The sequence below is a fragment of the Acaromyces ingoldii genome (genome assembly GCF_003144295.1).
Source record: "Acaromyces ingoldii strain MCA 4198 unplaced genomic scaffold FA10scaffold_1, whole genome shotgun sequence".
Lineage (NCBI taxonomy): Eukaryota > Fungi > Basidiomycota > Exobasidiomycetes > Exobasidiales > Cryptobasidiaceae > Acaromyces > Acaromyces ingoldii.
Window position 1 is genome coordinate 815,363 of NW_020290247.1, and position 22,936 is coordinate 838,298.

The following is a 22,936-nucleotide window of genomic DNA, read 5'->3' on the forward strand; positions in this document are numbered from 1 at the left end:
AGCCCTCCCTCGTCCCTCTCCATGCCTCTCTCAGATGTGTAACAGTACGTCATTTTTCGCAAGACAAACAAAAGACACCAAAGTTTCCCATTTTTTTTGTTTCAATTGCCTTCCGCTTAGCTATCACCCAGATCTCTGGCCACCTGTGTGTTGGCCGTATCGTCTGTGGCCGCATGGCTGGGCATGTTGGCCGCCTGCGGGTCGGGCACCGTGTTGGCCTGCACCTTTGCTGTTCCCTCCATGACGACCTGCTCCACGCCTTCGACGTCCATGCCTGCGATGTTTGCCTGCGTCTCTGAGCTGGCCTTCTTTTTGTCACTGCTGCTGCTGCTGCTGTCGGCCGCACCTCGCTGAGGCACCGGCGGGGGCGCATCGGCGGCCTTGTCCACCTTTGCTGGCTGTGCGGCCGGCTGCTCCTGGAAGACGGGCGCCTGGCCACCGCCGCTCTGCACGCCGCCGCCGCTCTCCTGCGCCTTGTCGGGCTTCTTTTCAAACGGATGGTTGCCTGCCTGCGCTGCTGCGGCCTGCTCCGTGAGCGCCTGCGTCGTCCCGTCGCCGGCCTCGGCGGCGTGCCCGGCGCCACCACCACCACCACCGCCGACGGGCGCCGAGACGTGGGCCGACGTCGTCGGCGGCAGCACGGTGTGGATCGCCGGTCCGAAGGCGTCGTACTCGCTGAGCGAGTCGGGGAACTCGCGGCAGTTAAAGTCCCAGCTCTTGACCAGGCGCGCCCGCTCGCATGCCTGCTTCGTCCACGGCTCGGCATACGTCAGGGGCGCATAGGTCGAGTAGCTGAGCGCAGCAATGGCGACGAGGATCGAGGCGGCGAGGAAGCGGTACTTTGGCCGCAGGCCAGAGGTGAGCAGGTCAAACAGTACGGCCATGAGGAGAATGGCAAAGTAGAGGGCGGGGAGGTAGTGGTGCACGAACAGCTGGCGGTTCATGAGAAAGAAGGGGAAGAAGTGCATCGCCCAGCCCAAGGCTAGGAAGCCGGCCGTCTGGTCGTAAAAGACCACCATGGCTTTGGGAAGAGAACTGTGAGTTGTTGCGGGAGAGCTGTCCGGAAATTAGCCACCACTCACAGTCGTGGTAGTCGCGATAGCCTCGTTTGGCTCGCAGCATGAGCAGCGCCCGAATGGCGACGTAGACCATGATGGCACACAGGCTCCCCCACCAGATCAGCGGGTTGCCCACCAGGTAGACCTGCCTGTGGTCCTTTGTCCAGAAGTTGATGCCCCGCCTCAGCACCGGCCACGTCTGGGGTCGCGAGTCGTAGGCGTGCCTCTCCGTCAGGCCGGCATTGGTCTCCCACATGACCCGCTGGAGCTCCAAAAAGCGTCTCCAAAACGACGGGCGGAGGTAGTTGACCATCTCCGGGCCTTTATGGCCCGAGGTCATCTCCAGGAGCGGGTGGGTGTTCGTCTCGATGTACCATAGCGAGTTGTCGTACGGCGCCATCGTCGTTGGACTTGTCCTTCTCGACCGCTGAGAAGGAACGACGAGAAAGAGGCCCGAACAGGTGTGCGTGCGTGCGTGTGAGTGGATTTTTAGGCTTCGGCATTGCCCGCGCCACGTTTTCTAATTTTGACGCCGCGAGCTCGGCATAGGCGGCTGGCCCACCCACCAGACCGCTCGCTCGCTTTCTTCCTAAACCAAGGCGCCCTTGCCAACCATCACGTTTGGATTCCAGCAGCATGACGTCTCTCGGTCAGACGGCTGCGTCCGTGCGGTCACGAGGCGTGGGAGGAGGTGCTGGCGCGGGTGCAGCGTCGACACCGGACGGGTCGCCGTCGTTTGATGACCCATACTTCCAGGTGAACACCCCTCCGCGGGGCGCATCACTAGCGCCACGACAGCCACCGCCGGCCGGGGGCTTGCTGGGTAAGGGAAAGGGAGGAAAGCAGGCGAGTGCAACGATGGGTCCTGCCAGTGGTATCTCTTCCGTCGAGTGGAAGTTTCTCGCGGGCATCGTCGTCGTCGCCTTCATCGTGCGCATGTGGAAGATTGGCCAGCCCAGCAGCGTCGTGTGAGTTGGTGCCGTCTTCATCACTTGGCAAAGACAGAGGCTGACGGAGTAGTCCACCACCACCAGCTTTGATGAGGTGCACTTTGGAGGATTTGCGTCAAAGTACATCAAGCAGCACTTTTTCATGGACGTACACCCACCGCTGGCCAAGCTCATGATCGCCTTTGTCGCATGGATCAATGGCTTCCACGGCAACTTCGACTTCAAGGACATCAGCAAGTGAGTGTGCTGTCTAAACTCTCGATCGAATTATCCTTACTGACTTGCTTCGATGACAGGGAGTACCTCGTCGGGGAAGGCACGCCCGTGCCCTACGTCGCAATGCGCAGCATGAATGCCATCCTGGGTGTGGCGACCGTGCCCTTGGCCTACCTCACCCTGCGTGCTCTGTCGCTGCGAGCCACTTCGGCCATGGTCGGTGCGCTCCTCGTCACCTTTGACAACGCTCTCGCGACGCAGTCCCGCCTCATCCTCCTCGACTCGCCCCTCGTCTTCTTCACCGCCTGGACCACCTACGCCTGGGTCTCGTTCTGCAACGAGGAGCGCCGGAGAGCTTTTACAAGCACCTGGTGGTCATGGCTCGCGCTGACTGGCTTCGGTCTCGGCTGCGTCGTCTCCGTCAAGTGGGTGGGCCTCTTTACCATTGCGACGGTCGGCGTCTGCGTCCTCGTGCAGCTCTGGTCCCACCTGGGCGACGTGCGCCAGCCGCTCTCGACGATCATTCGGCACTTCTTCGCCCGCTTCCTCTGCCTCATCATCATTCCCTTCAGCGTCTATCTCTGGTGCTTTGCCGTGCACTTGGCCGTACTCAACCGCAGCGGCGACGGCGACGGCTTCATGTCTTCGGCCTTCCAGCACACGCTCAAGGGCCACGGCATGCGCGACACGTACGCCGATGTGGCCCTCGGGTCAACGGTCACGATCCGCCACCTCAACACCCAGGGCGGCTACCTCCACTCGCACCCGCACAACTACCCCACGGGCTCGGGCCAGCAGCAGATCACCCTCTACCCGCACGTCGACGAGAATAACGAGTGGATCATCGTCAAGGCGCCCGGAGCCGACGACCCACCGCCGCCGACGGACAAGGACGGCGTGCCGCTGCCCGTGGCAGGCCCCCACGAGGCAGAGAAGCACTGGAATGCTACCCTCGACTACCTCCAGCACGGTACAGAGATTCGCTTTGTGCATCGCAAGACCAACAAGCGCCTGCATTCCCACGACCACCGACCACCGATCACCGAGGCCGACTATCAGAATGAGGTAGGTAGTTGCTTCTCTTTTAGTTCTCAGGAGTCTGCCTGTCTGTCTGTCTGTCTGTCTGATGCTGACGCATGCTTCTCCATCCCAAGGTCTCGGCGTATGGCTTTGTCGACGAGGAGGGAAGGACTTTTGCCGGCGACAGCAACGACCACTGGATCGTCGAGATTGAACGGGGCGACTCGTCGGACTCGCAGAGCACCAAACGGGTCCGCGCTCTTCGCTCCGTCGTCCGTTTCCGTCACACATTGACGGGCGCCTACCTCTTCTCGCACAAGATCCCGCTGCCCGATTGGGGCTACGGCCAGCAGGAAGTCTCGGCAAATAAAGCAGTGGGCGCACCACGAGCACCCAGAAAGAAGTAGCCTTTGTCTCCGTCTCTGTCACTGTCACTCCTCACTCTGGTTTTGGAAAAAGCAAATGTATGATCGATTGGCACTGAAGAATAAACCCAACTAATACAAGAACGTGCGGTAAGGGTAAGGCCATGGGAAAGAGGTCACCCCTGCCTCATGAAAATGTAGGCGAGCCTGCGGACGAGCCAGCGAGGAGCGAGTCTGACACTGAAGGAGAGGACGTTGTTCAAGTAGCCGGGGACGATGACGGCCTTGTTTGAGTCGAGGGCTTTCAGCGTCGCCCTGACGACGTCGTCCATTGTGGTAAAGGGCAGGAGGACCTTGGACGGGTCTGCGCCTTCCTTTGCCCAGATCGGCGATACGGTGGCGCCGGGGAGGATGGCGACGACGGCGAGGCCGGTGTTGTGCATCTGGTGCTCGTGGTGCAGCGCCTCGGTCAGGGAGAGGACGTAGGCCTTTGAGGCGGCGTAGAGCGACATGTGCGGGATGGGCATGAGGGCGGACAGGGAGGACATGTTGACGATGCCAGCCATGCGGTGCTTGCCGTAGAGATGCTGCCGGGCGCGGTAGTAGGCGGCTGCATCGACGAGCGTCTGGGTATAGAGCTGGACGAGCAGGGTGAGGGTGACGATGTTGAGCTGCAAGATCTGCTCGACCTTTGCCAGTTCGAGGTTGTCCGTCGGCCCACCGATGGCCATGCCTGCATTGTTGGCGAGGATGGCGACGGGGAGGCCCTTGGTCGCCTGAAACACCTTTTCGGCAGCGCCAGTCGCAGAGAGGTCCTCGCAGATGATCTTGACGTCGACCTCTGTGTGGCCGAGACTGACACAGGCCTCGCGAATGCGGCGCTCGACACGCTCCAGCTTGCTCCGCGTCCGCGCGACGAGGATGAGCGAGTGGGTGCCGCGTCGAGCCAAGGCGAGGGCCAGCTCTTCACCGATGCCCTCGCTTGCGCCCGTCACGAGCGCGTATGGCCTCTGGGACCAGTCGATGAGCGACATTGCCGGTCCTTTTTTGTCGTCTTGACGATGATGATGAGAGAGGCAGGAAAAGTGATGAAACCTGCCGATCTTTCTTATAAAGAGCTGTCTTCTTCCTCTTGACCTCCGAACAAGCTGCTTTCACTCCACCGGTCGGGCATCGGGCTGACATCCGGAACTTCCTGGCCCAAGCGCGCGCGGGGAAGCTGGGAAGTCTAGCCACGTGTGTTGCACCGCGCCTTATCGCAACTCTAAAAGTGGGAAGGCCTTCCTCCCCCGCTCGTCGCTGCCGTCCGTCACGAAGCAGACGATGGGGAGGCGAGGATGGAGCCGGTGTACAAACGATCACAGCGGCCAACATGGTCGTGCCGCGAGTGCTCGCGTCGAAAGATTCGGTGCGACAAGCGGCTGCCGTGCGACCAGTGCACCAAGCGAGGGCAGGCCGATCGATGCACCTTGGACTTTGGCGATTCCTCCTCCTCCTCTTCCTCCTCCTCCGCCGCCGCCGCCGCTGCCGCTGCCGCCCCGAACGTGACACAGCCCTTGCCAGCTGGCCGCGACTCCTCGGCAATGGCTTCCCCCGTTCCGAGTCAGGAGATCCTGTCGGTTGTGTTTGCCCTGCAGAGGAGGGTGGACGAGCTCGAAAGGAGACTCGCCCGGGTAGAAGAACCCGATGGCCATTCAAGGTCGACGGCGCTCTCGCCCGCCGCAAAGGGCAAGAAGCGCGCGAGGACAACCTCGCTGATCAACGGCCACGGTAACGAAGAGGAAGGCGTCACAATGGAGTATCTCGCCCTGGGCAAGGATCGGGGCAAAAAGGTCATGGAGGGAGGGGAGACCGTTCGCCCACCCTTGGCACCGTCACCGCCTCGCCGTCGCAACATTTCTGTCCGAGCTCACCCTGACAACATCCTCAAGAACCCCAGGCCAAGAGCTATGCCGCCAGACATTGTCGAGATGCTCCTGCCCGGCCGGACTCTCGAATACGTCATGGCCTTTGCCCGCGACGCCGTCCAGTGGCAGCACGCCGTCGTGCATTCTTCGACGTTTCGCCGCGAGACCGAGGCCTTTCTGAGCCTGTCCGAGGCTGACAAGTGGATCTGGGTCAACCCTCTCTGGCTGGGTCTCCTCTTTGCCATTCAGAGCGTGGCAGTGCATCAGATGCCCGACTTTGAGGCCACACTCTCGTCTCTCGTGGAGCAGGACAGGCGGATGAATCGGCTCGAGCCGCGGCACCAAGCGCTGGTTCTGGACCACACCATGCCACAGCGGCTCCTCGATGCGGCTTTGCGTTGCCTCGAAGTGGGAAGATACCTGTCGGAGCCGAGCTTCTACACCTGCCAGGCCATTGCCGTCCTTGTTGTGTGCGCACACAACATCGTCACCGATTCCAACATCCTTGCCTCGCTCCTCGCCATCGGCGTCAAGACTGCTCAGACGCTCAATCTCCACCTCCTCGGGACTGAAGAGCACCGTCTCGAGTCTGAAATCGCGCGGTACCAAGCACGCTCAGGAGACGAGGAGGAGGAGAGCCACCTGCGGAGAAAGGTGATCCTCCTCGAAGTGGGCAAGAGAGTCTGGTGGTCCTTGACGCAGCAAGATTACTTTTCGATTCCCTTTCGCGGTGTGTCCTTGGTCCACCCAGACGAGTTCGACACACCGATCCCGTCAAACGTGCACGACGACCAGCTCGATTCTGGTCCACTCTTTGTTCCCAGCGAGGACCTGTTGGCCAACCAGGAGCTGACGCTCGTCGACAAGCTGCGCATCACGTCTAAGTCGTCTGACATCATCTGTCGCTTCTTTAGCCAACTTCCACCGTCCGGTGCACGGCTGCAGGAGCACGTCGAGCCCTTTGAGAGAGAGCTCCTCCAGCTGCTCAACATTGACTCATCGACGGGAGCGGTCCCGAAAGCCAGGCCGTCGTTCCGCTTCGGCCTCGCACTCCAACGCTATACCCTCATTGCCGTCCCGCACAAGATCCTCGTCTTGCATCGCGCCTTCTGCTCTCGAAGACCTTCGTCCGAAGCCGAGAGTGCGAAGTCGTACGAAAGGTGTCTGGATGTCTCGCGGCGTATCCTGGCCGAGTGCAAGGGCATGGCGCTCCAGCAGCAGACGAGGCCAGAGGCCCAGGTTGATGCTGTATGGACGATCTCGTACCATGCCGTGGCAGCGGCCACTGCGCTCGCCCTCGATCTTTTCCGTGCACCACAGACCAGAGGTGCGGGGGGCGCAGGCAAGAGGAAGGTGAGCCGGGAAGAAGTGTCAGAGGCCAAGGATACGCTCGAGGCCTTTAGCCAGCGAAGCGCCATCGCAAGGAGGGGCGTCGGGCTGGTGGGTGACCTTCTCAGAAAGTGGGAGGCGGCGGCTGGGCCGCCTCCGACGGCGATGACGGCAGCCGCTCCTTCGACGACCGCAGGTCTCCCGTGGGATGCGACGCCCGTAGACGAAGTGCCACAGGTTCAGAGTGGGGGAGGAGGAGGAGGAGGAGGACTAGCCGACGTGGAAATGGACTGGGACAAGCTCATGAACCTACTGGAGACGGTGCCAGACGTTGCAAGGCTCTTCGACGGGACGATCGGTGGGGCTGCCACGTCGTGAAATTGTCTTTGAATCATAAGTGTCACCATGTACAGTACAATACACTGAGGGATCCCTCAACCCTCTGAACTAAAATATCTATCAATCATCGTCGCTACTCTCATCGTCATCCTCTTCCTCATCTTCCCCGATACAGTCGAGGACCCTCTCAGCTTCTCTGACGCCTGACATCCATGCGCCGTGGACGCTCGCAAAGCTGGGAAGGGCAAAGACATCAGCAATCAGAAGCGATGGTAACGCGAGGCCATTGCTCACTTAGCGTGGCAGGTATGCTCTCCGCAGAAACCCAGCTTTCCTTCCCAGAGCGAGCTCGATGCCTCAATCATGTCGAGTGGAGAGCTACCGGGCGGCAGATGCGAGTAGGAGCCACGAGCGCGAGGGTCGCTGTGCCACCTTGTGACGAAAGTTTCGATTGGATCCGCAGCCGCGCCAAAGCTAGACATGGCTTTCGAAATGACGTTGTGCAGGGCACGACCGACTTCTTCGTCCGTGTACTTCTCCACTTCATACGACAGCGGCGGGCCCAGATAAACAACGAGCATCGCCGTCGAACGAGACTGCTTCGATGCAACGAACGAATAGTTGTGGAGCAGGAGGCACGACTGGGAGACGGTTTTTGCAAGGGGGGAAGTCTCGTCGGCGGCTTGTTGGGCCGACGCGGGAGGTGGGAGTACATTAAACCATTGTGCTCCTTTCGGCCACCAGATCTTGTTGTATTTGAGGACGACCTTGTTCAAGAGGCCGAAGCCTAGTCTACCAAGCGCAGCCTTTCGGCGTGGGGGCAGTGCTGGATCAAAGCTGACATCTGGCTGCTTTTGCTGAAGCACGCCAAGTGGAAGGCTGCAGATGAGATATCGGGCGTTGATACGTTTTGAATTGTCTTGCTCGTCTTTGTAGTGCGCTGCAATGAGATCGTCTGCGGCGAAAAACCATGTCAGAGAGTGAGGAAGAAATGACAACTGTTTCTAGACGGGAAGCTTCCCCACCTTGATCCAAAAGCTCAATCTTGTCAACGGGCGCCGACAGCCGGACGTCTGCCCCTTTGACCTCGATCTGTCGTTGAAGCCACTCTACAAGTTGAGAGTAGCCGTGCGAAACCAATGCATCGCCTCCAGAGAAGTCCTCCACGCCAAAGTCCCAATACCGCAGTGAAAGGCTATCGAGCGTTGCTCCGCTAGACTCGTCCATGATTCTGATGAGTTTCATGACCTCCTGCCGATCGTCGGCAGAAATACCCTTCCAGAGGTCAGCTTTCAAGGGCCCATTGCCATCTTCGTCGCAGAAAGCCAACGCAGGGCTGGACGATTCGTCCACATCGATGGGCCCTTCCACAGCCAATTTGTGCAGCCGCGTGAGGACTACACCGACGAGCTTGTCCAGCCTTCGACTCTCAGCTTGAGCGACACGCCGTCCTTGGGCGCCCATGTAGAACGACATATCGCTGTCTTCTATCTCATTCTCATCATCAAGCTTCAAAGGGATCTGATCGACCGTGTCAGGTGTGCCACATCGCATTCGGAGCTGGGAAGGAGTGTCATCCACCTCGTGGCACACTTGCGAGAGCGGATTTCGCTTCGACACCCCATGCACGAAGCTCGCTCCAAGATCAAGAGCAGTCTCGCGCTTGGTGTACTGTTCACTGGCGGCAACGTCGTCCCAAGAGACCGTATGAATGCGACCGCCCAAGCGGTCTCGTGCCTCAAGAATGACGACCTTGAGCGGTTCCTCTTGCGCGCACTTTGCGTCCAATAGCTTCTTTGCGGCAGCCAGACCCGATACGCCACCACCGACAATGACGACGTCGACTGATTCTGTGCCACTCATGCTTCTCGTTTTCAAAGAGAGGAAGTTGCCTTTACTTGACGCTCATCTGAACTCTCTCTGCCGCGCCTCCTTATATGTTGTCTCTGGATCAATCAAGTGATTCGGTGGAAGCAGCAGCGCCCTGCAAAGAAGCTACTTTGCTAGCGCGCGCGCGCGTCGTTTCGCCGGCAAAATCAATCTGTCCGCGACAGGATGTGGATCAGGGCGTAGCATGCAATGATCATTCACGTTGGTCGCCTGTGTTTGTCGAATCGAGTTGGAGTGTCTTCTGACGATACGATTCGTTGCTAGTCAACGACACCGAGGAGCATCTCAAAGTGAAATATTCAGACAGAACCAGCAATTTCTGTGCACCATACAGTACAGACATTCCATTGAATGACAAATTTAGACATTGACGAGCTCTCGATCGAGAAGCCTCTCCAGCATCGAGTCCTTCCACCAGCTTTGCTGCTCCTCGAGGGCCTGAAAGAGGTTGTGCTCCGTGATACCGTATTGCCCACCGTAGACGTCGTCCTTTGGTACCATGTCCGCCTCGGCCTCGATTGACCTCGGCGTCTCTGGCGAGGACGGCGGCGCCTCTACGATACTGACCCCGCTCATCAGAGCGCGTGACCGGTGCCACACGCTCAGCGCCGCGCGATTGTTTCCTCGCAGGATTGTGATGAGCTCCTTCTTGTCCGGCACGTAGAGTCTGGCCGACAGCAACGAGACGATTGCGATGCCAGTTCTGAAGATGAGGCCATTCTCGCCCGACTCTTCCAACAAGATGCAGTCCCAGAGCCGCGCGACAGCCTCGAGCGATAGAAAGGGTACGAACAGGGTCCTGACCCAATCGCGAACATAGGCTGAGGGTCGAACACCGTTCGCTTGCATGTTGGCGTACACTTTGGGCATCTGATCGGCCAGAAGCGTGTCAAACACCCGCTCGAAACCCGAGGCAGCATCGTGTCGCTTCGTAGGCGTCCGCGGAGTGGATGTGTGTATATGTGGCTGATTGTGAGAGGGACCCGCAGCAAGTGGATCTAGATCTGTAGAGGGGGGGAGCGCATACAAGGCCTTGAGCCAGGGTCGATCGGCAATGAGGTTGATGAGGGCGATGAGCGTCTCGTTTGGCGCGAGATTGGTCAGCAGCATGGCCACCAGAGAGGCCGACCCACGTTGGTACACTTTGACTTGGCCGTCATCGTCACTTTGGCGAGCAGCTGCTTCTACGCCACCAATCGAGTCTAGGCGAACCATGACAAAGGCGCAGAGGACGTCCTTGAGGTCTTGGTACAATGGCCCTTCGCGCTGAAACAGCTTCAAGCTGGGAAGCGTTGCGTCGATGTCGGCCTCGAGAGCCATCATGTCGGCTTTTGGAAAAAAGCCATCCTGCTGTGCCTTGCGGGCGGCATTGCCAGCCTGTACAAAGAGATTTCGAGGCAACATCTGCGCATTACCGCACGCTAGAGCCCACACGCGACCTCGCAGGTTCGGAGGCGCTCCTCGCCACCAGACCTGGCGGAGACGATGCTCTCTTCTTGCCCTCGTCCAGCTCGGCAATATCTCCTTCTCCCAGACATGCATCGCCTCGGACAGCACCTCGTCCTTTTTTCTCCTTCGTTCCTCGTCCTCCTGCGCCCGTTTCTTTTCGGCCTCGCGGTAGGACTTCATCATCGCCTCAAAGTCCGAGAGATGCCTCACGTCCTCTTCTTTTGGTTTGGGCGGTAGAGTGGTCATTCGTGTCCTCGAGACGTGTTGCTCCAAGGCCGAGGGCTTCGACCGCCGCCTTGCCTTATTCACATCCTCATCGGCGATGTCCTTGAGCCCCGCTACCTTGCCGTTGGGAATCTCTTGCGCTTCATCCTTTCCATCTTGCTGACCGGAAGATTTTGGTTCCTCTTCTGTCGCCTTCGGGCTCGGTTCTGCCTTGGTATACTCCTGATCTGGCTTTGGCGTGGGTGCGGGAGCTTCTAAGGCTCTTTCTTGTGCTGACTCTGAGGAGGTCGCCCTTTCCCCTTGCTCCTCCGGACCCCCCAGGCTGACCTCAGAGTAGGTCGTCTTCGAAGACGGCGAGAGCGGGCTGTCCACGACTTGTAGTTCGCCATTCTCATCGGCAAGCATCATAGTGATGCCAGGAGGGCCTTGATGAGGCGATGAGGTGGAGACTATTTGCGGTCTGCCCAGGGCCTGCGTCCTTGAAGACGGCTCGGGGCTGGCTGCACGCGAGTTGGACGCGCTTCTTCTCCCTCTGTATCTTCCCTCGACGGATACCCTCGCAGGCGAGATGCTGCGGGCGCTGGACGGCCCCGCTCGGTCGCGGGAGCCATTGGAGAGCAGATCCTCTGTTCTTCTTCTCTCCTCGGCAGCTCGCGCCACATCCTTCGCTGCCCTGCTTCCGGAAGAGATTGAGTCCTGGCGAATCTCGACAGCGCTCTTGGACGCCATGGCCGCGCCAGCACCATACGGCGAGTGCCCCTGGTCTGCGCCTTCAATGTCGAGGCGAATGTCGACAAAGTCGAGCCCGGCATCTTCGATTTCGCTTCTTTCTCTCGGCGACGGAGCTTCGGCATCCTCGTCCTCGTAGCTCTCGCCCTCGGCATCTTCCTCATGCAATGAATTGCCCACAAAGGTGGACCTCGACACGGCGCTGGGCGGAGGGGAGTCCAGGTTGTACTTTTTGGGGGGCACTGAGTCGATGCGATTGTGCCCACGCTTCGTCTTTGGCTCAGCTGCTCCAGCAAGCAGTTACTTTAGCGAGCAGAGCAAAGGCAGAAGGAACATAGAGCCTGGCTCACCTCGTGCTTGGGTCTCACTGGTCGTGACCTCCTCAGCTGCGTCTCGCAGCGGCGACGGGGGCGCCTCATGCTCCTGGCTCAGGCCCAAATCGCCGTCGTCCTCGCTCTCTTCTGCAATGTGGGAGCCCACGACGCTCTCGTCTTGCTCCTGCGCTCTGTCTGGCTCGCCATTGATGTGGTCTAGGTGTGGTGCGGAAATGTCGCCGGTGCCCTCCTCTGTCTGGCTCTCGTCCAGATGTTGGTCGTCATGCTCGCGTTGCAAAGAAGCGGCATCGCTGACGCCTATCGAGCTCATCGAGATGGAGGGAGATGAAAAGAGGGGAGAACTGCGTCCTCTGCGATCGCAACAATCACCTCGGCCCAGCAGAAGAGACCGAGATGAGACACAGAGAGGAAGGAGCGAGCCGTCGCGGCAGCTGGTGACGGCAGCTGGTGCAGGACGCGGATTAGGATTTGGTGCGCCTTGCAAGAAAGCCACTGTGCAAGCGCGCGCGTCAATTCGCCGGAAAACTCAATCTGTGCGCACAGCCAGGCACGCAAACGGCGCTGCTTTGTATCGAGCTGCTCCTCGGCTCATCTTCGAGTGCTACATCGACCTGAGGAAAGAGATGGACGGCGGCCTTCTTCATGTAAAAAACTCCCTTGCGCATTTCGCTTCAAGCATTCATTGCTTTTTCGTGCTCCTCTGAAAGTCAGTGGTGCGCATTGTTCGGTGATTGACTCTTTGCTGGATGTAATGTACTATACAGTATGGTCCTAATCTTTAATGACCTTGCTCCTTCCCTGCCGATCAAAGAGTTCAAAGGCACTTCCCGAAACAAGCCAGCCGTGGAATGGCGACACGTCGTCTGTCTCCTTGCTCACGCCAAGAGCTCTCTCTCCACAACTACTGCGCCTCTCTGGTGCTCCGCCGCTGTTCAAACCATGCTGCGTTGACATTGGACGATGCTGCGCGAGAAAGTCATCGACAATGTGCTTCGCCCTTACGTCGCCGTCTCTGTAGCCGCGCAGCTGTTCCTTGGTGCGCCTATATGCTTCCACGCCGACGCTGGACATATCGTGCTTCGACGCATGATACGTCGCTGATCCTTCTCGCTCGCCACCGTTGCCTCGATCCAGATCGTCGACAGCGCTGGAACAGGCATTGAACCATTCGAGCTTGCAAAACGCCGAGCGCGTCGAAGGTCGCAGGGCCTCTCCGGGTCGCCGCTTTGTCGATGCACCCTGCTTCCGCCCCTCAACGAGATTTTCGTGTCGGGTTGCGCCGGCCATGTATGCAATCGCTAGGATTCGAGACCGCGCATGGATTAGAACCGAAAGCTGGTCGCGGTTTCTCTACAGAATACAAAGACTCACAGCCAGGAGCAGGCACCAGGTCAAGATCGTCCGAGGCCGCACCCCGAATGTTTGCGTTCGGGTTGGCTCCCGTGACGGCCACTTCGACGCTTTCTCGAGAGTGTGGAAACGGCACTGATGAAAAGATGATTTGGGGGATTGGCGCTCTCCGTGGGTCGATCTTGGCGCTGAGGATCTCAGTGCACCTTGCCGATGCCTCGTCTCGGTCTTCTTGTGTCCAGCCCTCGTCGGCCGACGGCGACGCGCTAGAAGAGAGTTTGACCGAACGAAGCGCTTCGTCGCTGACGATGATACTGGCGAAGCGAACGGGCTCGAGCCAACGCGAGAGTGACGAGCCCTGGAGGCCGCACAGCGCCCACATACAGATCTTGTCTGTGCATGACATTGAGATAGAGGGCAGCGAGTCGGGACGACCTGGTTTAGTTCGCAGACTCGTCTCTGTCATGCTCAGCGTCGATCGGCCGCGAATTGGGCCCGTAGAAGCAATGGAGTTGGCCGCTGTACCGGTGCTTCGGACCGGCCCATCATCCTTGTTGTCGCCGTCAAGAGCCTGCCTTCGTTGCAGGACCATTGCGTTGGAGGCATCGCCACCTGTTTCAAGCTCATGACCTAAGACACACAAGACGTGGCGGCACGCAAACTGATTCAGGCTCACAGGGTAGCGTCGAGCAGTAGAGGTGAAGGGACACGATGTCCTCTCTGAGTCGCCATCTCGGTTGTTGGTACTTTGTCTGTTCTTCTTGAAAGAGGAACGGAATTCTTTTGTCGGAGTTTGTTGTCGTCTTCAACATGTCAGACCTCCCACGGGTACGCAAGACTTCGTGGACCAGCCGCTGGAGCAGCCAGGCCCGAGCGATGCGCCTAGCGAGAACCTCGGCGTGGCAGTCGTGGAGCACATCTCCATGGATCGAGAGATCATCGTACGGCAAGGCTTTGACGCCCGTAGCAATGGATATCGGAATATAGCACACCTCTCCATCCTCCGAAGCGATGCAAAGAACAACGCCTGCAAGGATCGTCCACTCCCATCTGAGATCCCAGCTTCTATGTTCAGCTTCTCCATGTCTTTACGTGCTCCGTCTCGGACGCACTCACTTGCCATCGCTCCGAATAGCGGGCTTCGCTCCACGAGCGGGAAGGCTTTGGTAGACATCAAGACAGCACTTTGCTATCTTGTTTGCACGGTCCCATCGCCCTTGTGCTCCTTCATCGTCACCATGCCGTTGCATCCCTTGTTCCGAAGCTTAAGTTGTCCTTGCCCAAAATATTCGCGATCGGCCTCTTTTCTCACGTGTTTGGGCCTAAATTTCATCGCCTGGAATTTTTCGCGGAGAGCAAGAGTGCAGCTCTTCTCCAACGACGTCGACTACAAAGAGCAATGACACGAGTTAGACATAAGCGGACACACCATGCACGACGAGGTGAGTCGCAGGGACAGGGACAGTCTCTCTTCTTGCCTGCCAGCCGACGAGGATCCGCTGACTCGGTGGCGCCTGGTCCTTCGCAGACGTCTCGCGGGCCGCGCGGACACGCGCGCGGAAGCTCGATCCCGACCAGATCCAGGCCAACATGAACGACGCGGCCGTGCTGGCCGCGCTGCAGAACCCCACGTCGCTCGATGTCGATAAGCCCGGCCTGGGCCTCTTTTACTGCGTGCCCTGCGACCGCCACTTCCCCAGCGAGGCCGACCGGGAAAAGCACGGGCGGAGCAAGCTGCACAAGCGCGTATGCAAGAAGATGGAGCAGGAAAAGGCCTACACCGTCGAGGAGAGCATGTGGGCCGCCGGCGTCGGCGTCGACAACAAGCAGCGCGGCAGCGCAGCCGGTGACAACAAGAAGCAAACGGCTGCCTCGTCGGCGTAGGCTTGGCCTTTTTCCCCGCATACAGAGCACTCCATCGAGCTCGCCCGCACCCTGTATTTGTATTTCGGCATCGTTGTTGTCCCTTCTCAATTGTCACGCCCTCTGTTCCTATGACCTTGTTGTCTTCTGCTCCCAGGGAAGGATCAGTCCAACTGTCTGGATCCCAATCCCAATGAAAGCTGGAGTGGAGCCAGCCGTGCGCGGAGAGAGAGAGTCCAGGCCCTCAAAGTCGCTAGGATTCATCATCTCTCCCCTTGTGTGGCCGCGACCATTTTCCAAGACAAGTCAAGAAGAGCGAAAAGATGAAATGAGAGACTTCCAGTCAAGCGGAAATAATACAAAAGAAAGAGTGAGAGTCGAAAAAGAGTGAGCTAGGAAGGAAAGAGTGGGCTGCAATGCCAGAGTGCTGACGAAATCCGTTGTGTGTGTGTGTGTGTGCGTGTGTGTGAGTGTGCAAGAGTGAGTATGTCTGTGTGTTGTGGGTGCGCGATGCTAAAAAGCGAGAAGGGAAGCAGGGCTGGGGCGCATTCAGCTACGACCTGGGAACGGGCTTGCGCTTGTTGAGGCCTCTGCTGCCGTAGTTGACAATCTGAGGCTGCGACTGCCTCTCCTCCTCCTCGTCCTGCTCAGCCACCTCGGGTGAGCCAGGTGATACAACCGAGTGGGTCGAGGCACCTGCGCCGACAGACACGCCCGACCGTGCCATCTGCGCGTCCTCGTACACGCTCCGGCCAGCTGAGCTGCGCGCGTCGTCAAAGTCCTCTTCGTTGTCGTCGTCGTCGCCGTCTCGGTCCGAGCGCTGAGCCTGGTGCTCAAAGGAGTCGTCATCGTCGTGCTCGCCCTCCTCTTCGTCCTGCGCAAGGCCACGGCGCGACGTCGACTTGGGCAGTGTGGGTGCTGCAGCAGCAACCTTCTCGCTAAAGGGGTCATCCTTGATCGTCGACGCCGAGTCGTTGCCCTTGGATCCAATGGCCGTACCTGCCGACGACGGTGGCCGCACGGCCGACATCTCATGGGCTTCGTCCTTTTCATCACCATCGCCCCCGGCGCCCATCTCGCCGTAGCCTCGGCGGCGGTTGGCCTTGCGGGCCCGCTTGCTGAAACCGCCGTTCTCGACGTCGATGGTGGCCGAGCTGGCCGAGCGCCGGGCCTGGGACTTGCGCTGGTAGCGCCAGATGCCGTAGCCAAAGAGAATGATGAGGTTGCCGATGATGTCGAGGCAGAAGCAGGCGAGGCTGAGCCAGAACGCGGGGCCGAGCTCGGTGGAGAGGACGACGGCGCCGAGCTGGTCGGTGGCCTCGGGCGTGGTGAGCTTGTGGCGCGCGGGGACAAAAACGGCGACGTCGATGAAAAAGGAAATGAGGGCAAAGGTGCACGAGAGCAGGCTGAAGATGGGCAGGAGCCAGTGCGACTTCTGCCGCTTCATCGTCACGAGGGCGCAGACGAGGGCGAAAAAGGTAAAGCAGCAGGAAATCGGGTGGAAGATGAGGGCCTTGGGAAGGTTGTGGTCAAAAAAGTTTTTGTAGATGCTCTCGTACTGCAGGTCCTTCCAGCCCCAGGTGGCCTCGGGGCAGTTGAAGTGGCCGGGCTCGTTGAATTGGGGCGCAGAGGGAAAGATGATGGGCTCGGTGCCCGTGCAGGCGGCCCACATGCCGAGCTCGACGAATTGAAAGGTGCTGAGATCGAAGCGGAAAAAGTCAAAAGCCTTGATGTAGGGCACACCAATTGAGGTGAGCAGCTGGACGATGAACGAGCCAACGAGAAGGAGTGCGCCGAGGAGGATGCAATACGTTGGGCCGAGCCAGTAGAGGAAGCGTCGGATGCCATTGCCCGTCGAGCGCGAAGCGCGCTTCATGGCGCTTCCGACGGACATTTTGAGGCTTGTTGTGGGAGGAGAAGAGAGAGGAAGGAGAGAGAGAGAGAGGACGGTGGAGGGGGATAGGAAGAGGGAGAGGGAGGAAAGAAGGGAAGATGGAGCAGCGATGGAGAGGCGACGATGGGAAGGGAGGATGGAGCGATGCGGAGGGGAATTAGAAAAAGTAGCGTCAGCCGCCTCCAGGCGGGTGGGTCCCTGCCATCTACGAATCTGTATGTGTCTCAATCCCACCTAGCCTGATTTACGGGCCCTGGCTGGCTTGGCCGCAAAGGAAAATCTGCTGCTCGCTGCCGGCCTGTGCCAAAGTCGGAACGCTAATTTTGAAATCGCCATTTCAACCCCAGACTGGAGGTTCGTTAATTGAAACGAGCGGTTCTTGAATTGGGACCTCAACCCTCGTTACCCAGCTCCAAAATAGACAGACCGGCACTGGGGCGCATCGAGGCGACCGTGTGCGTTCTGATTGGCAAACCAGCCAGTGTGGTCTTCTCGTTATGCCTGGACTGACAGACATCTGCGCTTTCTTCATTTGGATGAGCAAGGTATTCTCAAAGATATTTGCGTCTGTACGCCTACAGACAAGGTCAGAGGAGCGATCTCCCCGGCATAAAGGGAGAGAGAAGAGAGAGAGAAAAGTTCGCGAGGCAATTGCTGGCGTCACGTGTACAGTACAAGGCTCCGCCCTTAGAGCATGGTCAACACTTAATTCGTCCTCATCTTCTTGCGTCGACTTTGGGTGGCAATCATTTTGCCCTTTCCTGTTTTCTCCTCGATTCTCGCCTCCTCTCCGCCGCCTTCACGCAAAGAAGCTTCGCTCGTCTTTTCCTGCCAGGTTTCTGGTGGAAGGTAGGGTCTGGCTTCTTCAAATAATTTCAAGAGCGAAGGGCCTCCTTTATTCTCCCGTGCAAGTCTGAATAGGTTGTTTGTGTCGTTCTGTGTCCATTTCTTTTGGGGACGTCGCTCGCTCGCTCCTGTTCCATAAGAGATCCAACTTCGCAACCGAGCTCTCAGATTTCTAATAGCTCTGTCGATAGTCCGTTGCCTCCATTGCTCGTGCGTTCCTGTTTCCCCATTGGCCAAGCTCTTTTTGCTGGGCCCAAAGCGTCTATGATAATAGTTCCGTGAGTCTCTCGCGGCATTGGGGTTGCGTTCGCGCGATTCTCTTGTGTTGAACTGGTTAACGAGGTTCGAGAAGACCTTCTTGTCAATCAATCTTTTGTCCAGATCTCCTAGGACGAAGAATCTTTGGCCAACCTGAGACGCATCGCTATCGAGAATTTGCTGCCTGAAATTTTTGAGCGCATCGAAGATCGCCGTTGCCAGGCGTCTTTTTTGAACTTGATCGTGCACCTTTCGTTGAGGCGTTCTCCTAAAGAAGTTGTCGACGACAGATCTGACAATCGCGTCAAGCTCGACAGAGAATCTCTTGTTCGGCTTGCGCTCTTCCTTTGTCGGCCTGCGCTCTTTCTTTGTCGGCCTGCGCTCTTTCTTTGTCGGCCCGCGCTCTTTCTTTGTCGGCCCGCGCTCATCAGAGTTGCTCAATTCGAAAGCTGAACGCACGTCAGAAGACTCGACAGTGGGACTTATCGACTCTTCCGGCGAAGCTTCACCCCCGTGACCAAATTCTGTCCGAGGGCGCTTCTGCCCTGACCTGGGGCGTCGAGGGAAAGCAGGGTCTCTCACCAAGTCTAAAAGGTTCGGGGTGAGTGAACGTGCCTTTTCTTGGTTGGGATCCATAGCCGTATCGCGGTCATTTGACATATCGTTTGAAAGATCTATCTCATGCTCCAAGTGTTTATCTGGAAAAAGTGAGGAAAGAGAGGTATATTTCTTGTTCTTCTTCACGGACTTTCCTGAGCGGTCCATCTGCTCGTGGCCATGATCGTCAAGTTCCTCATGAGTCCTCTCGACCGGCTGGCCAGAGCCATGAGTTCCCATTGTGTTTCGACGTGGCTGCATGTCACGGAGGGACCTAAACTTACTTCGAAGGGCGAAGAATCTTCCTGGATATTGGGCGAGGAACTTTTCCAGCTCGCGACTTTCTTTTTGCGTCCAAGGAACTGGGACCCTTGCGAATTTCCTTTCATTACCTTTCCGATCATGGTCCTTCCAGCTAAGCTCTGCGTCTATCCTCTTAGAGAATCGTTCTGCTTCAATGCGTCCATTTCCATCTTTTGCCTGCCCCGGCGTGGGAATCGTACCCTTGTTGTTTTCCTTAAGAGTGAGACCATGTTTTTCACCGTGTTCTGCCTTTTTGTTCTCTCGAAAATTTATCTTTCGCTCATTATTTGCCTTTTTCTTGAAAGCCTCGCGATGACTTTCGCTCAGTATCTTTCGTTCAACTCTCAGAAGCTGAAAGCAAGGTTGGTAAGATTTGTGCGGAATTTCTTTCCTGAGCTCTTTGCAGATCGAGAAGATTTTGTCGGCAAATGTTGTTTGCGCCTCTTCTTCGGGTGTACCGGCTGCGACACTTTCTCTATAGACTTCCAGGGCTCTCTCGCTCTCTTCACGGGCTTTCGGATTTTCCGTCCTCGGCATCCTCTCCACCCGCTCTGTCTTTCTGGGTCCATCAGGTGGCCACTGTTCCTCTGACGATGTAAATCGACCGATAGCGTTGGTCTGCTCTTTAGCGCCCGAGGTGTGAACGAGCGCTGATGAATCACTGGCTCCCTGTCGGCGAGCGCTATTTGTTACAGCCTTGGAGGACGAGCCCTCCTTATATTGGAAAGGTTCAGGGGTCGTCGATGCCTTTGAGAGGGAGGCACGAGTCCGTGCGGTCGACGAAGCGGGCTGGCGAGCTCGGCGTGGATCCCATCCCTCGGAAGAGTAAGATGCTGAGGAGGTGCCTTGAGTATTCCAGCCTTCAGACTCTGCTGACGAAGAATGGCCCAAGAAAGGGTCTTCCGGCTCCCAATCCTGCGAAGAACGGGACGAGTCCTCCGTCGAGGGCTGCCTTTCTACACTGCTGTCCGACAGATGATAAAAAGACTCTGGGATACCGGAGAACGCTGTCATTTCCTCCTGAAGGTCGTGAGATGATCCGGCCTGCGCTGTTATGGGCGATGTCTGGAGATGCGAATCATCGCCATTGCCCTCGTCGGCGTTCGGATGCGGAATAACAACACCCCCATCGGCAAACCAGTGGTCTTTAAGCTGGTTCGTGTGTCTCTTCTTGGTTCTCGCTCGCTTGACTAAGTTAACCTCATCATTTTCTTCAGCGCTAGCCACGAGAGTGACAGCGTGCAGAAGAATGGCGATGAGGAGGAAGGATGAGAACTTCATGGTGTCTACGGAGGATGAGAAAAGAGAAAGGGGTCGGTCGTCTCGTAGAGGTGGTAAATTCCACAGGTTCCCCTTACTTGCAGAGTTCCTTTAAGCACTTTCAGAAGCAAATTGATGGCGTTGTCGCACCCGGACTCTGCTCGGTCTGTCGGGGAGAGCCGTGCTAATGCCTCTGCTGCGTTCAAGGGGCGTCCGCGATCAGAGGCTGTGCATTAACGCGGTGTGAGTCTCAAAGTCCGAAGGTCCGCCCCGGCAGCTCAAAAATCTCTCTCCTCCGTGGTCCCATTCATCAATCTCCTGTTGTGCAGACACGGCTGGCCATGTTAGATGGTATTCTTTTGATGGCTAGCCTGCTCTAATCGCGGGGCTTTCTTCAACTCAGGAAAGCAAGCAAACAATTTGGCCAATATTGACTGAGCTTCGCTATTCGGATGATTTTGCCCATGTCGGCATCAAGGTCCGTGGGCTCCACGCTAAGATCGACTGAAGCGACTTGCAGCACGCATCACGCATCACGAAATAGCTAATCGACGCCAGCAAGATGGGACTTCAACGTTTCCGACGGCCTCGACCCACGGCATGTTTTCTACCGTGAATGCGCGACGGTATGTTTTCTACCGTCGAAGCGGCCTGATGACAAGGCGATTGAATGCGGCGCAAGGCAAAGCTTGCCAAGCAACCTGCTGTCTTGATCACCTACTCTCAAACCGAGTACCTTCCTGGACAAATGCGCGAAACAAATGCGAAGATCAAGACCGAAAAGAGTGACGGTCGTCGTCGTGGGAGGAAGAAACACGTGACACGGATCTCAAAGTGTTTGTTCCGATGGGGGTGTTCGCCCCCCGCGTCGAGAAAGCCTCAAGAAAGAGAGTTTTCCGGACTAGAAGAGAGGTTAAAGGCGCACGACATCGCCTCGAAACCCATCCTCTTGTCCTTTTCACCCTCCTCTCAAGCCCAGATATGGCACAGACAACGGCAACGGCAGGCCCCATCGGGCTGGACAACTCGCTGCAGGTCGGCTCTGCCAAGGGAAACACGTCATTTGTCCTCGAGGCCATCGACAAGACGTCGTTCCAGGAGAGGCCCGTCGTGCTGCCCGGACCAGGCATGGTGCAGATCAATGTCCGACAGACGGGCATCTGCGGCTCCGACGTCCACTATTGGAAGCATGGACGGATCGGCGACTTTGTCCTGACGAAGCCAATGGTGAGTCTCTCTCTCTCTCTGTGTCGATTTCGAGATGCGAAGGGATCAATGTGTTGAATAGTGACGAACATGACGATGGCAGGTGCTTGGACACGAGTCGGCAGGCATCGTCACGGCTGTGGGCGAGGGTGTGACAACGCACAAGATCGGTGACAGGGTGGCCATGGAGCCGGGCGAGCCGTGCTTCAGCTGCTCTATGTGCAAGGGCGGGCAGTACAACCACTGCAGCAAGCTCATCTTTGCCGCCACGCCGCCGTACGACGGCACGCTCTGCACCTACTACAATCTTCACGCCTCGTTTGCCCACAAGGTGCCCGACAACATGTCGCTCGAAGAGGCCAGCCTGATGGAGCCCCTCGGCGTGGCCGTGCAGAGTGCCGTGCGCCAGGGCAAGGTGCAGCCCATGTCCAACGTCGTCGTCTTTGGTGCCGGGCCCGTCGGTCTCTTGACGGCCGCCGTCTGCAAGGCCTATGGCGCAAAGCGCGTGTAAGTGCTTTCTTTTTCCCTCTTTCGGCTGCATACTGAGATGCCTCACACAGCGTCGTCGTCGATATCATCCCGTCCAAGCTCGAATTCGCCAAGCAGTTCTGCGCCACGCAGACGTTCCTCCCCAGCCCCGCTGAGGCCGGCGAGGACAAGATGGCGGCCTCGGAGCGCAACGCCAACCAGCTCCTTGCTGAGATGGGCGACGAGGTGCAGGCAAAGGGCGGCGTCGACCTCGTCCTCGAGTGCACGGGTGCGCCGCCGTGCATCCAGATGGGTCTCTTTGCTACGCGCATCCGCGGCCGCTTTGTCCAGGTCGGCATGGGTGCCTCGGATGTGACGATTCCCATCCACCGCATCAACATCCGCGTGAGCTTTCTTCTCCATAACTTGCAGCTCTCTGTGTCTGGTTGTCTGTCCGGCTGACGTCTGACGCTCATCCATGCAGGAAATCGAAATGACGGGCTCGTTCCGGTATGGCGCAGACGTCTACAGCCTCGCCATCGAGCTCGTCGCCTCGCGACGCATCGACGTGACGCGCATCGTCACGCACCGCTACTCCTTCGAGGATGCTCTCAAGGCCTTTGCGGCCACGGCAAAGGGCAAAGGCGACGACGACATGGCGACGATCAAGGTGCAGATCTCCCAGGGCGCAGCGCCTGGCCACTAGCAGCGTGTGTCTTATTACACTGGCTGAGCCCATTGACTGTACTAAAAGCTATCGCTACCCACACACTCTCTCGAAGCGCTCAGACACCCACGCTGTAGACGGACGCATAATCGTCAAAGAATAGATTGGCTTTCTTGGCTGAGGTTTCATCGTCTTGTTAAGGGAAAAAAAGGTAATTCGACACATTTCGACACACTTTGTATGCATTGCAGAAGGGAAAGGAGCAGAGCGGAGAGAGCAGGTGGGAGGCTCGTGTGCTTGACGTCGCCCTCCTTTGGACTTGAACGGGACCAAAACAGACGACGAAGGGTTTTCCCTTGGGGCAAGGGCCCAGGATCTCTCACACCACCGTACTTTTGTATCCCAATACCGT

At 58.0% G+C, this 22,936-nt stretch overlaps 11 protein-coding genes across 11 annotated transcripts; 4 read left to right on the forward strand and 7 right to left on the reverse strand.

The window, feature by feature from the left end:
* Window positions 1-34: 34 nt before the first annotated feature.
* Window positions 35-1,518, reverse strand: FA10DRAFT_298376 (hypothetical protein). Its single transcript, XM_025524586.1, has 2 exons — window positions 1,083-1,518; window positions 35-1,021 (listed from the first exon to the last, which is right to left on the reverse strand). The coding sequence occupies exons 1-2, from the start codon at window positions 1,456-1,458 to the stop codon at window positions 117-119; spliced, it is 1,281 nt and encodes a 426-aa protein (XP_025380122.1). The 5' UTR covers window positions 1,459-1,518; the 3' UTR covers window positions 35-116.
* A 398-nt stretch (window positions 1,519-1,916) lies between these two features.
* Window positions 1,917-3,651, forward strand: FA10DRAFT_257328 (PMT-domain-containing protein; the record flags this gene model as incomplete). Its single annotated transcript, XM_025519850.1, has 4 exons — window positions 1,917-2,026; window positions 2,093-2,245; window positions 2,305-3,289; window positions 3,379-3,651. The coding sequence occupies 4 exons, from the start codon at window positions 1,917-1,919 to the stop codon at window positions 3,649-3,651; spliced, it is 1,521 nt and encodes a 506-aa protein (XP_025380123.1).
* Window positions 3,652-3,714: 63 nt separating this feature from the next.
* Window positions 3,715-4,772, reverse strand: FA10DRAFT_263657 (NAD(P)-binding protein). Its single transcript, XM_025520311.1, has one exon. It carries the CDS (start codon window positions 4,641-4,643, stop codon window positions 3,786-3,788), a length of 858 nt encoding a protein of 285 aa, XP_025380124.1. The 5' UTR covers window positions 4,644-4,772; the 3' UTR covers window positions 3,715-3,785.
* Window positions 4,773-4,908: 136 nt separating this feature from the next.
* Window positions 4,909-7,318, forward strand: FA10DRAFT_263658 (hypothetical protein). The gene has a single exon (XM_025520312.1). It carries the CDS (start codon window positions 4,947-4,949, stop codon window positions 7,221-7,223), a length of 2,277 nt encoding a protein of 758 aa, XP_025380125.1. The 5' UTR covers window positions 4,909-4,946; the 3' UTR covers window positions 7,224-7,318.
* On the reverse strand, window positions 7,305-9,135 carry FA10DRAFT_298380 (amine oxidase; the record flags this gene model as incomplete). The annotated part of the gene is made up of 3 exons (XM_025524587.1): window positions 8,210-9,135; window positions 7,479-8,139; window positions 7,305-7,419 (listed from the first exon to the last, which is right to left on the reverse strand). Exons 1-3 carry the CDS (start codon window positions 9,045-9,047, stop codon window positions 7,305-7,307), a joined length of 1,614 nt encoding a protein of 537 aa, XP_025380126.1. The 5' UTR covers window positions 9,048-9,135.
* A 250-nt stretch (window positions 9,136-9,385) lies between these two features.
* On the reverse strand, window positions 9,386-12,268 carry FA10DRAFT_263659 (hypothetical protein). The gene is made up of 2 exons (XM_025520313.1): window positions 11,828-12,268; window positions 9,386-11,761 (listed from the first exon to the last, which is right to left on the reverse strand). The coding sequence occupies exons 1-2, from the start codon at window positions 12,120-12,122 to the stop codon at window positions 9,435-9,437; spliced, it is 2,622 nt and encodes an 873-aa protein (XP_025380127.1). The 5' UTR covers window positions 12,123-12,268; the 3' UTR covers window positions 9,386-9,434.
* A 238-nt stretch (window positions 12,269-12,506) lies between these two features.
* FA10DRAFT_298382 (hypothetical protein) lies at window positions 12,507-14,417 on the reverse strand. Its single transcript, XM_025524588.1, has 4 exons — window positions 14,279-14,417; window positions 13,839-14,212; window positions 13,184-13,774; window positions 12,507-13,110 (listed from the first exon to the last, which is right to left on the reverse strand). The coding sequence occupies exons 1-4, from the start codon at window positions 14,410-14,412 to the stop codon at window positions 12,584-12,586; spliced, it is 1,626 nt and encodes a 541-aa protein (XP_025380128.1). The 5' UTR covers window positions 14,413-14,417; the 3' UTR covers window positions 12,507-12,583.
* A 112-nt stretch (window positions 14,418-14,529) lies between these two features.
* On the forward strand, window positions 14,530-15,376 carry FA10DRAFT_263661 (hypothetical protein). Its single transcript, XM_025520314.1, has 2 exons — window positions 14,530-14,604; window positions 14,691-15,376. Exons 1-2 carry the CDS (start codon window positions 14,562-14,564, stop codon window positions 15,044-15,046), a joined length of 399 nt encoding a protein of 132 aa, XP_025380129.1. The 5' UTR covers window positions 14,530-14,561; the 3' UTR covers window positions 15,047-15,376.
* On the reverse strand, window positions 15,337-17,066 carry FA10DRAFT_263662 (hypothetical protein). Its single transcript, XM_025520315.1, has one exon. It carries the CDS (start codon window positions 16,917-16,919, stop codon window positions 15,579-15,581), a length of 1,341 nt encoding a protein of 446 aa, XP_025380130.1. The 5' UTR covers window positions 16,920-17,066; the 3' UTR covers window positions 15,337-15,578.
* An 863-nt stretch (window positions 17,067-17,929) lies between these two features.
* Window positions 17,930-20,204, reverse strand: FA10DRAFT_290063 (hypothetical protein; the record flags this gene model as incomplete). Its single annotated transcript, XM_025524333.1, has 5 exons — window positions 17,930-17,983; window positions 18,105-18,573; window positions 18,772-18,836; window positions 18,905-19,002; window positions 19,124-20,204. The coding sequence occupies 5 exons, from the start codon at window positions 20,202-20,204 to the stop codon at window positions 17,930-17,932; spliced, it is 1,767 nt and encodes a 588-aa protein (XP_025380131.1).
* A 904-nt stretch (window positions 20,205-21,108) lies between these two features.
* On the forward strand, window positions 21,109-22,745 carry FA10DRAFT_246961 (putative xylitol dehydrogenase). The gene is made up of 4 exons (XM_025519434.1): window positions 21,109-21,410; window positions 21,493-21,896; window positions 21,950-22,262; window positions 22,342-22,745. The coding sequence occupies exons 1-4, from the start codon at window positions 21,165-21,167 to the stop codon at window positions 22,561-22,563; spliced, it is 1,185 nt and encodes a 394-aa protein (XP_025380132.1). The 5' UTR covers window positions 21,109-21,164; the 3' UTR covers window positions 22,564-22,745.
* Window positions 22,746-22,936: the final 191 nt, after the last annotated feature.